General features: G+C 36.5%; 1 protein-coding gene across 1 annotated transcript in view; it reads left to right on the top strand.

Annotated features, from left to right (window-relative positions):
- LOC308355943 (complement factor H-like) overlaps positions 1 to 16487 on the top strand; it is a gene marked incomplete at its 5' end in the record, with an annotated part of 107594 nt that overhangs the window by 42811 nt on the left and 48296 nt on the right. Inside the window, 3 exon segments of the mRNA XM_080824498.1 lie at positions 8204 to 8380; positions 9828 to 10010; positions 10129 to 10308. Of these exon segments, the coding sequence (XP_080680624.1) occupies positions 8204 to 8380; positions 9828 to 10010; positions 10129 to 10308 (540 nt within the window).

Below are 16487 nucleotides of genomic sequence, written 5' to 3' on the forward strand. Positions count from 1 at the left end.
ATTACGTTTTTTAAAATTAATTATTTTTATTAACATAAAATGTATTATTTGCCCCAGGGGTACAGATCTGTGAATCGTCAGGCTTACACACTTCACAGAACTCACCATGTCACATACCCTCCCCAATGTCCATAACCCAACCACCCTCTCCATACCACTTCTCCACCCAGCAACCCTGTTTATTTTGTGAGATTATGAGTCTCTTATGGTTTGTCTCCATCCTGATCCCATCTTGTTTCATTTTTTTCCTTTCCTACCCCACAAACTCCCTCTCTGCCTCTCAAATTCCTCATATCAGGGAGATCATATGATATTTGTCTTTCTCCAATTGACTTATTTCGCTCGCATAATACCCTCTAGTTCCATCCACGTCTTTGCAAATGGCAAGATTTCATTTCTTTTGATGGCTGCATAGTATTCCATTGTATATCTATACCACATCTTCTTTATCCATTCACCTGTTGGGGGACATCTAGGCTCTTTCCATAGTTTGGCTATTGTGGACATTTCTGCTATAAACATTCAGGTGCACGTACCCCTTCGGATCGCTACATTTGTATCTTTAGGGTAAATACCCAGTAGCGTGATTGCTGGGTCATAGGGTAGTTCTATTTTCAACTTTTTAAGGAACCTCCATGCTGTTTTCCAGCTGGCTGCACCGGCTTGCATTCCCACCAACACTGTAGGAGGGTTCCCCTTTCTCTGCATCCTCGCCAACATCTGTCATTTCCTGACTTGTTAATTTTAGCCATTCTGACTGGTGTGAGGTAGTATCTCTCTGTGGTTTTCATTTGGATTTCCCTGATGCCAAGTGATGTGGAACACTTTTTCATGTATCTGTTGGCCATCTGGATGTCTGCTTTGTAGAAATGTCTGTTCATGTCCTCTGCCCATTTCTTGATTGGATAATTTGTTCTTTGGGTGTTGAGTTTGATAAGTTCTTTATAGATTTTGGATACTAGCCCTTTATCTGATATGACATTTGCAAATATCTTCTCCCATTCTGTCAGTTGTCCTTTGGTTTTGTTGACTGTTTCCTTTGCTGTGCAAAAGCTTTTGATCTTGATGAAGTCCCAATAGTTCATTTTTGCCCTCGCTTCCCTTGCCTTTGGTGATGTTTCTAGGAAGAAGTTGCTATGGCTGAGGTCAAAGAGGTTGCTGCCTGTGTTCTCCTCAAGGATTTTGATGGATTCCTGTCTCACATTGAAGTCTTTCATCCATTTTGAGTCTATATTTGTGTGTGGTATAAGGAAATGGTCCAGTTTCATTTTTCTGCCTGTGGCTGTCCAATTTTCCCAACACCATTTGTTGAAGAAACTTGTCTTTTTTCCAAAGACATGTGGACATTCTTTCCAAAGAAAGAATGTGGACATTCTTTCCAAAGAAAGAATGTGGACATTCTTTCCTGCTTTGTCAAAGATTAGTTGAACATAGAGTTGAAGGTCTATTTCTGAGCTGTCTATTCTGTTCCATTGATCTATGTGTCTGTTTTTGTGGCAGTACTGTACTGTCTTGATGATTACAGCTTTGTAATAGAGCTTCAAGTCTGGAATTATGATGCCACCAACTTTGGTTTTCTTTTTCAACATTCCTCTGGCTATTCGGGGTCTTTTCTGGTTCCACATAAATTTTAGGATGATTTGTTCCATCTCTGAAAAAATTGATGATATTTTGATAGGGATTGCATTAAATGTGTAGATTGCTCTAGGTAGCACAATATTTGTTCTTTTCACAATATTTGTTCTTCCAATCCATGAGCATGGAGTGTTTTTCCATTTCTTTTATGAGTACTTCATAATTTTCTGAGTACGGACTCTTTGCCTCTTTGGTTATGTTTACTCCTGGGTATCATATGGTTTTGGGTACAATTATAAATGGGATTGACTCCTTAATTTCTCTTTCCTCTGTCTTGTTGTTTGTGTATAGAAATGCAACTGACTTCTGTGCATTGATTTTATATCCTGAGAGTTTACGGAATTCCTGGATGAGTTCTAGCAGTTTCGGAGTGGATTCTTTTGGGTTTTCCACATAAAGTATCATTTCATCTGCAAAGAATGAGAGTTTGACTTCTTTTTTGATGATTTGGATGCCTTTAATTTCTTTTTGTTGTCTGATTGCTAAGCAGAGAAGTCTGATTGCTTACCAGAAAAGCTCTCATTTTTTCCCCATTGAGAATGATATTCACTGTGGGTTTTTCATAAATGGCTTTGATGATATTGAGGTATGTACCCTCTATCCCTACACTTTGAAGAGTTTTGATCAAGAAAGGATGCTGTAGGGGCGCCTGCGTGGCTCAGTGGGTTAAAGCCCCTACCTTTGGCTCAGGTCATGATCTCGGGGTCCTGGGATTGAGCCCCGCATTGGGCTCTCTGCTCAGTGGGGAGCCTGCTTCCCCCTCTGTCTCTGCCTGCCCTCTCTGCCTACTTGTGATCTCTCTCCCTCTGTCAAATAAATAAAATCTTAAAAAAAAAGAAACATTTGCTTTAAGATATATCATTTTAAAAAAAAAAGAAAGGATGCTGTACTTTGTCAAAAGCTTTTTCAGCATCCATTCAGTATCATATGATTCTTGTTCTTTCTTTTATTAATGTATTGTATCACATTGATTGATTTGTGGATGTTGAACCAACCTTGCATCCCAGGAATAAATCCCACTTGGTTGTGGTGAATGATTCTTTTCATGTACTTTTGGATCCTATTGGCTAGTATTTTGGTGAGAATTTTCACATCTGTGTTCATCAAGGATATTGGTCTGTAATTCTCTTTTTTGATGGAGTCTTTGTCTGGTTTTGGGATCAAGGTAATGCTGGCCTCACAAAATGAGTTTGGAAGTTTTCCTTCCATTTCTATTTTTTGGAATAGTTTCAGGAGAATAAGTAATAATTCTTTAAATGTTTGGTAGAATTCCCCTGGGAAGCCATCTGGCCCTGGGCTCTTATTTGTTGGGAGATTTTTGATGACTGCTTTGATCTCCTTACTTTTTATGGGTCTGTTCAGGTTTTCTATTTCTTCCTGGTTCTATTTTAGTAGTCTGTATGTCTCTAGGAGTGTATCCATTTCTTCCAGATTGTCAAATTTGCTGGCATATAGTTGCTCATAATATGTTCTTAGAATTGTTTGTATTTCTTTGTTGTGCTTTCTTGGTTGTGCTTTCTCCTCTTTCATTCATGATTTTATTAATTTGGGTCCTTTCTCTTTTCTTTTTGATAAGTCTGGCCAGGGGTTTGTCAATCTTATTAATTCTTTCACAGAACCAGCTCCGTTTCGTTGATTTGTTCTACTGTTCTTTTGGTTTCTATTCCATTGATTTCTGCTCTGATCTTTATTATTTCTCCTCTTCAGCTGGGTTTAGGCTTTCTTTGCTGTACTTTCTCCAGCTCCTTTTGGTGTAGGGTTAGGTTGCATGCTTGCGACCTTTCTTGTTTTTGAGAAAGGCTTGTATCACTGTATACTTTCCTTTCAGGACCGCCTTTGTTGTGTCCTACATATTTTGAATAGTTGTGTTTTCATTATCATTTGTTTCCATGATTTTTTTCAGTTCTTCTTTAATTTCCTGGTTGACCCATTCATTCTTTGGTAGGATGCTCTTCAGCCTCCTTGTATTTTAGTTCTTTCCAACTTTTCTCTTGTGATTGAGTTCTAGCTTCATAGCATTGTGTCTGAAAATATGCAGGGAATGATCCCAATCTTTTGGTACTGGTTGAGACCTGATTTATGACCCAGGATGTGATCTATTCTGGAGAATGATCCATGTGCACTAGAGAAAAATGTGTATTCTGTTGCTTTGGGATGGAATGTTCTGAATATACCTGTGATATCCATCTGGTCCAGTGTGTCATTTAAGGCCTTTATTTCCTTGTTGATGTTTTGTTTGGATGATCTGTCCATTTCAATGAAGGGGGTGTTAAAGTCTCCTACTATTATGGTATTATTGTCGATGTGTTTCTTTGATTTTGTTATTAATTGGTTTATATATTTGGTTGCTCCCATGCTAGGGGCATAGATATTTAAAACTGTTAGATCTTCTTGTTGGACAGATCTTTTGGGTATGATATAGTGTCCTTTCTCATCTATTATTATAGTCTTTGGCTTAAAATCTAATTTATCTGATACAAGGATTGCCATCCCCGCTTTCTTTTGATGTCCATTAGCATGGTAAATTGTTTTCCACCCCCTCACTTTAAATCTGGAAGTGTCTTTGGGTCTAAAATGACTTTCTTGTAGACAGCATATTGATTTTTTTTTTTTTATCCATACCAATACCCTGTATCTTTTGATTGAGGCATTTAGCCCATTTACATTCAGGGTAACTATTGAAAGATATGAATTTAGTGCCATTGTAATGCCTGTAAGGTGACTGTTACTGTCCATTGTCTCTGTTTTTTTCTGGTCTACTACTCTTAGGCTCTCCTTGCTTAGAAGACCCCTTTCAATATTTCCTGTAGGGCTGGTTTGGTGTTTGCAAATTTTTTTTAGTTTTTGTTTTTCCTGGAAGCTTTTTATCTCTCCTTCCATTGTCAATGACAACCTAGCTGGATACAGTATTCTTGGCTGCATATTTTTCTCGTTTAGTGCTCTGAATATATCACGTCAGTCCTTTCTGGCCTGCCAGGTCTCTGTGGATAGGTCTGCTGCGAATCTAATATTTCTACCATTGTAGGTTACAGACCTCTTGTCCCAAGCTGCTTTTGGGATTTTCTCTTTATCCCTGAGACTTGTAAGTTTTACTAGTAGATGACAGCATGTAGACCTATTTTTATTGATTTTGAGGGGAGTTCTCTGTGCCTCCTGGATCTTGATGCTTGTTCCTTTTGCCAAATTAGGGAGATTCTCTGCTATAATTTGTTCCAATATACCTTCTGCCCCTCTCTGTCTTTCTTCTTCTTCTGGGATCCCAATTATTCTAATATTGTTTTGTCTTATGGTATCACTTACTCTCAAATTCTCCCCTTGTGGTAGAGTAGTTGTTTGTCTCTCTTTTGCTCAGTTTCTTTATTCTCCATCATTTGGTCTTCTATATCACTAATTCTCTCTTCTGCCTAATTTATCCTAGTAGTAAGAGCCTCCATTTTTTATTGCACCTCATTAATAGCTTTTTTTATTTTAGCTTGGTTAGATTTTAATTCTTTTATTTCTCCAGACAGGGATTTTATTTCTCCAGACAGCGTTTCTGTAATATCTTCCATACCTTTTTCAAGCCCAGCTAGCACCTTGAGAATCATCATTCTGAACTCTAGATCTGACATATTACCAGGTCCCTAGGCTTCAGTATCGTCTCTTATTCCTTTTTTTTTTTTTTTTTTGGTAGTGAGTTTTTCCGCCTTGTCATTTATCCAGAGAAGAATATATGAATGAGAGAATAAAATACTAAAAGGGTGGCAAAGACCCCAGAAAAATGTACGTTAACCAAGTCAGAAGAGATCTCAAATTGGGGGAGAAGACAGGGGGTTAAAAAAATATATATGTATGTGTGTATGTGTATGTATGTTTGTGTGTGTGTGTGTGTGTATTTATTTGTTCATTTGACTGGTGAATAGAACAGAGCCACCCACTTGATTTTGGGTGTATTTTGGTCTCTTAGAAGAAACTACCTATCAAAATTTTTAAAGAAAGAAAAACTTATATACATACAAAAATAAGGGTAAACACAATGAAGGCATGGAATATGACTGTAAAGATGAAAATTTTTAAAAAATTCTAAAAAAAGAATTGATAAGATAAGTTGGTTGGAAAAAGAAAGAAAGAATAAAAAAAAGTGGAGAGAATGTTCTGAGGCTGGAGACTAGAACAGAACCCAGTGCTAGATTTAAGGTATATTTTGATCTATTAGAAGAAATTGTATCCCAAAATTTTTTAGGAAAAAAAAAAAACCCTATATGTATACAAAAAATAAGGTTAAATACAATGAAGGATACAATATAACTACAATAGTGAAGTTTTAAAAAGATCTTTTTAAGAAAGGTATTGTTAAGATAAACTAGTTAAAAATGTTAAAAAAGGAAAGAGGAAAAGTTAAAAAATATAGAATAAGAAAAAAATAAAATTAAAAAAAATTTAATTTAACTTTGCAAGACTAAAGGATCATGGGGAGAAAGCCATGAATTCCATGCGTAGCTTTCCCCTAGCTCTGAAGTTCCACTGTTCTCCTTGATCAGTGATCTTGGTCTTGGCTGGATGTTCTTACTAATCTTCTGGGGGAGGGGCCTGTTGCAGTGAGTCTCAGATGTTTTTGCCTGAGGTGGACTTGCACCGCCCTTGCCAGGAACCAGGCTAAGTAATCTGCTCAGGTCCATTTTTGGAGGTTTCGTTCCCTGAACGCTTTCCATAGAGTTCTGGAGGACAGGAATGAAAATGGTGGCCTCCCAGTCTCCTTCCCAAAGGAGACAAGAGCTCAGGGCCCCACTGCTCAGTGCGCCTTCCCAGAAAAGCAGTCAGTCCCTTCCATCTCTCTGGTCTCTGGCCGCACTCTGTGCTCACGTGGCCTGTGACCGAGCATTTCTGTCTCTGGCACACAGCCCCATTTGAAGTCTCCAAACCCAGCAGATTCCTGGTGCACTGCTCCTCCAGAAGAGAATGGTGAGTCTCCCCAGATCTGCCAATTGTGGGGTCCCTGCTTGAAGAGCAGTAGCCCAACTGTGTTGCAGGTCATGGTTTAAGGTAACTCTGAGCTGAGAGCTCACACTTCGGCTTTGTCTCTGTAGTTGGCTTCCTCACTCTGATACCATCAAGCTTTGCCACACCCAGACAGCCCCGTGGGACCTGAGGCCACACTGTCCCTGTGAGGGGTCCACCCCCATTTAGCCTCTGGAACGATGTCCCTCAGTGGAGCGGACTTCTAAAAGTTCTGATTTTATGCTTCGTTGCTCCACTGCTTGCTGGGAGCCAACCCCTCCCCCTGGGGTCTATCTTCCTGTCCCTCAGATTCACTTCTGTGCACGTCCTGCCTTTCAGAAAGTGGTCAATTTTCTGTTTCTAGAATTGCTGCTCTTCTTCTCTTCGATCTCCTGTTGGGTTTGTAGGTGTTCGGAATGGTTTGATAACGATCTAGCTGAACTCCTGTGACCTGATGTCATCTCAGTCTGCTACTCCTCTGTCATCTTACCTTCAACCCTGTGGCATTACTTTTAAAAATAGTTGTCTTAGTTTTATGATTTATGTATAAATACTTGACTTTAGATAGTATAAATATTCTTTTTAGTGTGACTTTAATTTTTAAATTTCAGTTTTTAATTTTTTAAATTAGTTAGCAAGATAGGAGGATTCCTAATAAGAAAAATGCAGCTTTTTTTTTTTAAGATTTATTTATTTATTTATTTGACAGAGATCACAAGTAGGCCGAGAGGCAGGCAGAGAGAGGAGGAAGCAGTCTCCCTGCTGAACAGAGAGCCCGATGCGGGGACCCTGAGATCATGACCTGAGCCGAAGGCAGAGGCTTTAACCCATTGAACCACCCAGGCGCCCCAGAAAAATGCAGCTTTTGATAGTACTTAGCAATGTCACAAATATCACACATCTTAAGGAATAATTTTACACCTTGCTAATTTGAAGCAGAACAATTAACAATTTATTAACAGTTACTATAATTATAGGTATAATAAGAATAGGTAGTTGCATAAATATTCAGGACACCTAGAATATGACTATGTGGATTTGATCACATTTCTTCATTTTGTTTTGTGTTTCAGTTTGATTTCTTCACTTATAAAGTATTGATTAAGATTTTTAAATGTTCCTCTAACTAAAATACTTTAGAACTGTTTCTCTTTAGAGTTCTAGATCTCCAATTATGTTAAACAAAAATACCAATTTTTATTTAAGTGTGCAATTTGAAAATTGTATCATGAGTTTTTTTTTAATGTGAGACACTGCTTTTCTGTTTTGAAAGTCTAAAAAATATAACATTAGATTTTATAAATGTCAGTGATAAAAATCTGATACAGTATAGGCAAACTGACTGCACAAATAAATTTTAGGACATGTCTATTTCTGTTCAACACCTTAATATTTCTCAGAGTCCTGTATGGATTTAGAGGGCATATAAAATCTAATATATAACAGTTTTCAAAGAAGAGAATTTATCAGAAGCTCCTCTGTATATGTAATACCTTGCCTCTCCCCCATTGTTGTGTGACACATGTGAAATTTACTTTGGCAATGATTAATTGTATATTCTTATTAAATCCTTTTATCTTTTTTTTAATAGAAAGAGAATGTAAGATTCCTCTAATAGAAAAATACTTAATTGTTGAGCCCAGAAAAGACAAATATAAAGTTGGAGACACATTGAAATTCTCCTGCAGACAAAGATTCACAAGAGTTGGACCAGATTCAGTTCAGTGTTACCACTTTGGATGGTCCCCTAATTTTCCAACATGTAAAGGTGAATATTTATCCTACAATTGCTGAAATAAGAATTAGAAATTAATTTCCAATTATTTATTGAAATATGTAGTAGAAGTATCCATAAATATTTACAGGGTGTCTGACACTGAAGGGACTTTGTTACTTTTCTTTCTGCCTGCAATTCTGCCATTAGTGTTGGACTTTTTTTTTTTTTTTTTTTTCAGTATTGGACATTTTTAATAGCATTGGCCTTAACTCATTTCATTGATTGTGTCTAAACAATAGTAAGCAACTTTTGGTCAGGCCCATCACATGTATGGCTTAATCAAAGCTAAAATAGGTTGATCAAGTGCTTGTCTCTTGTCTCAAATTATGGTACTTAAAATTTATTTTGGGTAAGATGTTGCATGCAATATAATTAATATACTTGTACAGCCATATTTACTAATTGGTTTGGACATGTCTTTAGAATATTTAGATCATTGAACATATTTTTTTGCTACACTTTCCTATTTGTCTGAGCTATACTTTCAAAACTAAATTCAGGGTTTTACTAAGGTTTATAATCTACCCTTGAAATTTCTTATGTTTATAGGATTGTAAGGTAGTCAGAAAATATTTTCTGTGTCTTTGGTTTTTTTATGTGTCATATCTAAGACATTTTGCTAATCTTTGCTCACAAAGATTTTCTCCTATGTTTTCTAAAGGTTTTGGTTTTATATTTAGATCTATGCTCTACTTTTAATTAATTTTTGTGTATGAGATATGATAGAATCAAAACTCTGATTTTATTTGTATATGGGTATCCAATTGTTCTTCTATATCAATATGTAGAAAAAAATGATCATTTCCCCCTGAATTGCCTTTTGCATCTATGTCAAAAATCATTTGTCTATATAGATGTGAGTCTATTTCTGAACTCCATTCTGTTTTTTACCATCTGTCTTTATGCCGAAACCACAGCTTCTTAATTACTGTTTTGTAATAAATATTGAAAACACATAATGTTAGCCCTTCAAACTTTTCTTCTTTTTCATTTTTTAAGCCATTCTAAGTTTTTTGCATTTCCATGTGAATATTAGACTCAGTTTGTCAATTTCTTCAAAAACATCTGCAATGATTTTGATTGGGGTAATATTGGATCTATAGATCATTGGGAAATATTGATATCTTAGTTATATTAAATCTTCTGAACTCTCTTTCTTTGGACCTTTAGATTATCTCTGTAATGATTTCTTACATTCAGTTTATCAGTTTTACATGTCTCTAGCCAGATTTATGCCTATATATATTGAATGTATTTTCTAGGCTTGAATGTACTTTTAATAGGCTAGTTCAATATTAGTAATAGAACTGGGAAATGTATCTGTTGTAAACACTTTTTTCTGTTTGTTTGATTGCTTAAGAATGCTATAATAAATCTTGTCACAAATAATAAATTGATTAAAGAAAAATATCTCTGTTTTACTGTATTTCTACTCTAGAGCTAGTAAAATTGTGTGGCGCACCTCCTCAGCTCCCCAATGGGAAGGCTAAAGAAGCAAACAAAGAAAATTATGAACACAATGAATTGGTGGAATATGTTTGCAACCCTGAATTTTCGATGAAGGGTCCCAATAAAATTCAATGTGTTGATGGAAAATGGACAACGTTGCCTATATGTGTTGGTAATGTATAAAAATCATGAATATTCAAACTTGATTAAATCAACATTTTGTGTTTGTATTCATATAACCACATGAATTATATTTTAAACATAAACATATTTTTGTGAAATTTTTACAGAGGGCAGCACATGTGGAGCTATACCTGGGCTTGATTACGGCTATGTTGTTGAATTTTCTTCCCCTCCCTATCACCATGGAGCTTCAGTGGAGTTCAATTGCAGAGAAACATTTACATTGATTGGACGTAGATCAATTACATGTGTTAGAGGAATGTGGACCCAACTTCCTCAGTGTGTTGGTGAGAATAGCATTTCTTTTTTAAATTTAAAAATATTAAAAACATTTTTAAAAAATATTTATTTGAGCGAGTGTGAGCAAGAGCACAAGTGGGGTAGAGGGGCAGGGGGATAGAAAGCATCAGACTCCCCACTGAGGAGGGAGCCCATTGCAGGGCTCAATCCCAGGACCCCAGGATCATGACCTGAGCGGAAGGCAGATGCTTAACTGACTGCGCCACTCAGGTGCCCCGAATAGCATTTCTAGATATATGCAGATATAACAATATTTTTGAAATTTAGAGATTATTTGTGAAAATGTCAGGTCTTAAGTTATAATGAATTCAAACATTTGTTTATAGTTCAGTTATCTACAAAGGAAAAATATTAATTAGTAATTGAACTTATGAATCTTTCTGTCCCTGATGTTAACATTGTTTATAAATGTGAAACTAAATTTTACTTGCAGGTATATATATGATTAAAACATGAGCACCAATTACCAGGAAAATATAACTATCTTTATATAATATCATTTTTGCTTTTGTATAGCACTCTTTCTTTCAGGCCCTGGAAAACTGAAATGAAGTTGAGAAAATACCCATTTGCTCCACTCCCATCAGAATCTTGCCTCTCTCAAAGCTTCTAACAATGATGATTTCTCAGCCTATTTCAAATGCAGCACAAAGAAAGGCATGGGCTGGAGGGTGGGAGGGTGGGTGGCAGGCTCTCTCAGGCAGGAGCATAACTCAGTCAAGGGAGGTAGTCGAAGATGGGCCAGGAAAAAAAATTCTGATTGTGTAAGTATGAATCATCCCATCCTTGAAGGCCTAACTTGGAGAATCTTGGGGGCTCTCTTTCACTTTTCCCTTTGATTGAGTTCTTTCCAAGGGTTTTCCTGGGTTCTGCATTCGAAGAGAGCCCTGGATGTCCAGTCTCTCCTCTTCATCTGATTTCTAGGCATTTATGAATCCCAGTAGAAGCTTTGGTTTAGACTCAATCTCCCCATGAGAGCAGGGATTCATACTTGTTTTGTCCACTGATGTATTCTCACAAAACTCAGAAGACTGGCTGACACAGAGGAGACATTTGATAGGAGTTTGTTAACTAGATCAATACATGTTGTTGCTTGTTAGCATAATTTTGCTCAACACATTCCTGTCAAAGGTATTGTCAGTCTCCCCAAGACCAAACCTCATTCTTGTGCTCGTCTATCCCTGCAAATGATCTCACCTCATTTCTTTCCTATAAGGGAAAAATCCAAGGTAATATCAGGCATGAAAACTCTCAGCCTTTCATCATAACTTACACCAAAACATCACCTTCAATGATTGCTCTCCCTTGTCTCAGAGTTTGCCTTCTTAACATTAATCTTCAACCTATATTAAGTGCAATAGAACCTTCTCGGCTATCTTAGGTTTTGCTCCTGTTTCCCCCTCTCAATGTTTACTTTGTACCTTCATTCTTCCTTTCACTCTTCTCCATATGTTTATTTTCTCCTAATAAAGAAATCCTGTAAAAAATTGGACATGATGACAACCAATACCACTCCTCCTGATTACAGATCTTCCTTCACGTACCCTGCCTTGAAGAGTACTTTGTCTTATCTTGTTCAACACCCTGGACCCATTCTAAAAATAGGGCTAAACTTGAGCCTCTAGTTTGTTTTGAATTAGCCTCCCCCCCCTCCTTTTTTAAGTTGCTTTATAAAATCTTTACTTTTCTTTGGCCAATTACTTGACTTTCATCTTTGCTTGACTCTGCATTTAAACTATTAACAAATACTTGAAAGACCTACAAAGAGATTTTATCAACTTCAAAAAGGAATCCCATTTTTGTTGGGTTATTGAAATATATAGCTATATAAAAAGTTTTTGTAGTCCATACTTAACATATTGAAGTAAGCAAAAATTTATTATTATGGCATTATAATATTACTGGATTATAGATTAGGTATAAAAAATTGCTTCTCAAAGATTCTAAAAGTATATACAGAAGACACTTCATGCCTTTAAACAACCAATTTTTTTTAGGTGGATCTTAATTTATATATTTATTTATAATTTATAATTATAATTTATAATATAAATTGACATGTGGCATTGTGTTAGTTTTAGGTATACAAGGTAATGATTTGGTATTTGTATACATTGTGAAATGATCACAATAGGCTTAGTTAACATCCATTACCATACATAGTTACAGAATTTATTTTTTCTTATGACGTGATCTTTAAAGATCTACTTTTTTTTTGTTTTTGAGAGAGAGAAAGAAAGCCTGTGTGAGAGCAGGGGTGGGGGAGGGGCAGTGGGAGAGGGAGAGAAAGAATCTTGAGCAGGCTCTATGGAGCCTGAGGTGGGGCTAGATCTCATGACCCTGAGATCATGTCCTGAACAGAAATCAAGAGTCAAAGCCTTAACTGAGCCACTCAGGACCCCTCAAGATCTCCTTTCTTAGAAACTTAAAAATATGCAGCACAGTATTGTTAACCGTAGTCATTATGCCATACATTACATCCCCATGACTTATTTATTTTATAACTGCAAGTTTGTATCTTGACTTTTTTCACTCATTTCACTCACCCCCACCTCTGGTAAGAACCGATTTGTTCTTCATAGCCATGAACTTTTGTTTTGTTTTTTAGATTCCACATATAAATAAATGAGATGGTATTTATCTGTCTGAGTTATTTTTCTTATCATAATGCCTTAAGGTCCATCCATGTTGTCACAAATGAAAAGATTTTATTGACTGAATAATATTTTATTGTACTTATACACCACCTCTTTATCCATTCATGAGTTGATGGACATTTAGATTGCTTCCCAATCTTGGCTACTGTAAATAATGCTACAGTAAATAGGGGGCGTGCATCTTTTCACATTAGTGTTTTCATTTTTTTCAGATAAATACTTAGGAGTAGAATTGCTAGACCATACGATAGTTCTATTTTTAATTTTTTGGGGAAACTCCATACTGTTTTCCAAAGTGGCTGTGCCAGTTTACATTCCCACCAACAGGACAGAAGGGATCTGTTTTCTTTTTCCTTTTTTTTTTTTTTTTTTTTTAATTTGACAGACAGAGATCACAAGTAGGCAGAGCAGCAGGCAGAGAGGGGGGCAGGGAAGCAGGCTCACTACTGAGCAGAGAGCCCAATACGAGGCTCCATCCCAGGACCCTGGGATCCAGACCTGAGCCGGAGGCAGAGGCTTAACCCTCTGAGCCACCCAGGCGCCCCCTGTTTTCTTCATATCCTCATCAACACTTGTTATTTCTTGTCTTTTGAAAATAGCCACTGGTGTGAGGCAATATCTCATCGTCTCATCATGTGGTTTTGATTTGGATTTCCCTGATGATTTGAGACGTTGAGCATCTTTTTGTGTGTCTGTTTTTTCATGTGTCTGTTGGCCATCTGCATGCCTTCTTTGGAAAAATGTCTCTTCAGGGCGCCTGGGTGGCTCTGTTGGTTAAGCATCTAACTCTTGATTTCAGCTCAGGTCATGATCTCAGAGTTGCCAGATCAAGCCCAGTGTCTGAGCATGGAGCCTGGTTAAGATTCTCTCTCTTCTTCTCCCTCTGCCCCTCCCCTCCCCAGCTCACATGTGTGCACATTATCTCTCTCTCTCAAAAAAAAAAAAAAAAAAAACAACAAAAAAAAAACTTTTCAGGTCCTACACACATTTTTAATCAGATTATTTGGTTTTCTTTGTTATTAAGTTATATGGTTCCTTATATATTTTGGCTACTAACCCTCTTCATCAGATATATGATTTGCAAATATTGTCTCCCATTTAGTAGGTCACCTTTTCATTTTGATGGTTGCCTTTGCTGTGCAGAAGCTTTTTACTTTGATGTAGTCTCACTGGTTTATTTTTTTGCTTCTGTTGCCTTTGCTTTGGGAGTCAGATGCAAAAACATCATCAAGGAGCTTACTGTGTATTCTTCTAGGAGTTTTATGGTTTTAGGTGTTACATTTAAGTCTTTAATCTATTTTAAGTTAATTTTTGTGTCTGGTGTGGGATAGTTGTCCAGTTTCATTCTTTTGCATGTGGCTGTTCAATTCTCCCAACATTGTTTATCAAAAAGACTGTTCTTTACCCATTATATATTCTTGGCTCTTTTATTGTAAATTAACTGACTGTATATGTGGATTTTTTTTCTGGGTTCCTTATTCTGTTACATTGATCTATGTATCTATTTTTATGCCAGTACCATATTTTTTTTATTTCAATAGCTTGTTATAATAGTTTGAAATCAGGGATTGTGATGCCTCTAGCATCTTCCTTGTCAAGATTTCTTTGGCTATTCAGGGTCTTTCATGGTTCCATGCAAACTTTAGGATTATTTTTACTTTTTCTGTGTAAACACCCAATTTCTTATTCCAAGTATATATCTTTGTCTTTTGGTGTCATACAGAATATTTGCTTAAATATTTATAGCCTATATAACACATCTTAGATGTACTGTTAAAATCATATCACATTACCATTTTTGAAAAAAATGTATTTAAGTTGGCAATTTCATATATTCTATTTCCACAAATAATTGCTCTTATTTTAATATTTAAGATTATGGATTAAAAATAATTTAGAGATACTTGAAATAAAGAAACAAATAATTGTGAACATTTGGACAGATTTCAAAAATGAGACCAAATTCAGATATGTGATGATTACTCACTACATACATCATCAAAAAAAAAAATACCACCAAAAAACAAAACCCTTTTATGGTCTTCCAATTCACAAAGTGCAAAATGTCTTTGTGATATGATGGATATTATCTCTGATATTTCAAAGACTGGATATAGGACTTATACTCATACATGCTAGCCCATCTCATGTAATACGATCAGGATGATGCAGTGAAATTTATGAGCATAAATTCTAATTTCACTAGACTATGGACTCTATAGCTATTTTTAATACTTTTTAAAAAATTTTGAATTCAATTAATTAACATATAGTGTATTATTAGCTTCAGAGGTAGAGTCAGTGACTCATCAATCTTATATAATACCCAGTGTTCATTACATCACGTGCCCTCCTTAATTTCCATCATCCAGTTACCCATCCCCTCACTCCAATCCCCTCCAGCAACCCTCAGTTTGTTTCCTATGATTAAGAGTCGCTTATGGTTTATCGCCCTCTCTGATTTTGTCTTATTTTTCCCTCTCTTCCTCTATAATCCTCTGTTTTGATTCTTAAATTCCACATATCAGTGATATAAAATGATCATTGTCTTTCTCTGGTTGACTTATTTCACTTAGCATAATCCCCTCTAGTTCTATCCATGTTAATGCAAATGGCAAGATTTCATGTTTTTGATGGCTGAGTAGTAGTCCGTTGTATCTATGTGTGTGTGTGTGTGTGTGTGTGTGTGTGTGTGTGTGTGTATGTGTGTGTGTGTATATATATATATATATATACACACACACACACACATATATATACCACCTCTTCTTTATCCATTCATCTGTCAATGGATATCTGGCCTTTTCCCATAGTTTGGTTATTGTGGGGATTGCTGCTATAAACATTGGGGTGCAGGTGCCCCTTTGGATCACTACATTTGTATCCTTGGGGTAAATGCCTAGTAGTACAGTGGCTAGGTTATAGGGTAACTCTATTTGCAACTTTTTGAGGAAACTCCATACTATTTTCCAGAGTGGCTGTACCAGCTCACATTCCCACCAACAGTGTGGGAGGGTTCCCCTTTCTCCACATCCTTGCCAACGTCTGTCATTTCCTGACTTGTTAATTTTAGCCATTCTGACTGGTGTGAGGTGGCATCTCACTGTGGTTTTTATTTGGATTTCTCTGATGCTGAGTGTTGCGGAGCACTTTTTTCATGTGTCTGTTGGCCATTTGGATGTCTTCTTTGGAGAAGTGTCTGCTCATGTCTTCTGCCCATTTCTTGATTGGATAATTTGTTCTTTGGGTGTTGAGTTTGATAAGTTCTTTATAGATTTTGGATACTAGCCCTTTGTCTGATATGTCATTTACAAATATCCTCTTCCATTCTGTTGGTTGTCTTTTGGTTTTGTTGACTATTTCCTTGGCTGTGCAAAAGCTTTTTATCTCAATGAAGTCTCAATAGTTCATTTTTGCCTTTGTTTCTCTTGCCTTTGGAGGTATGTCTAGCAAGAAGTTGCTGTGGCCATGGTCACAAAGAGGTTGCTGCCTTTGTTCTCCTCGAGGAT

Source organism: Martes martes, assembly GCF_963455335.1.
Source record: "Martes martes genome assembly, chromosome: 15".
Lineage (NCBI taxonomy): Eukaryota > Metazoa > Chordata > Mammalia > Carnivora > Mustelidae > Martes > Martes martes.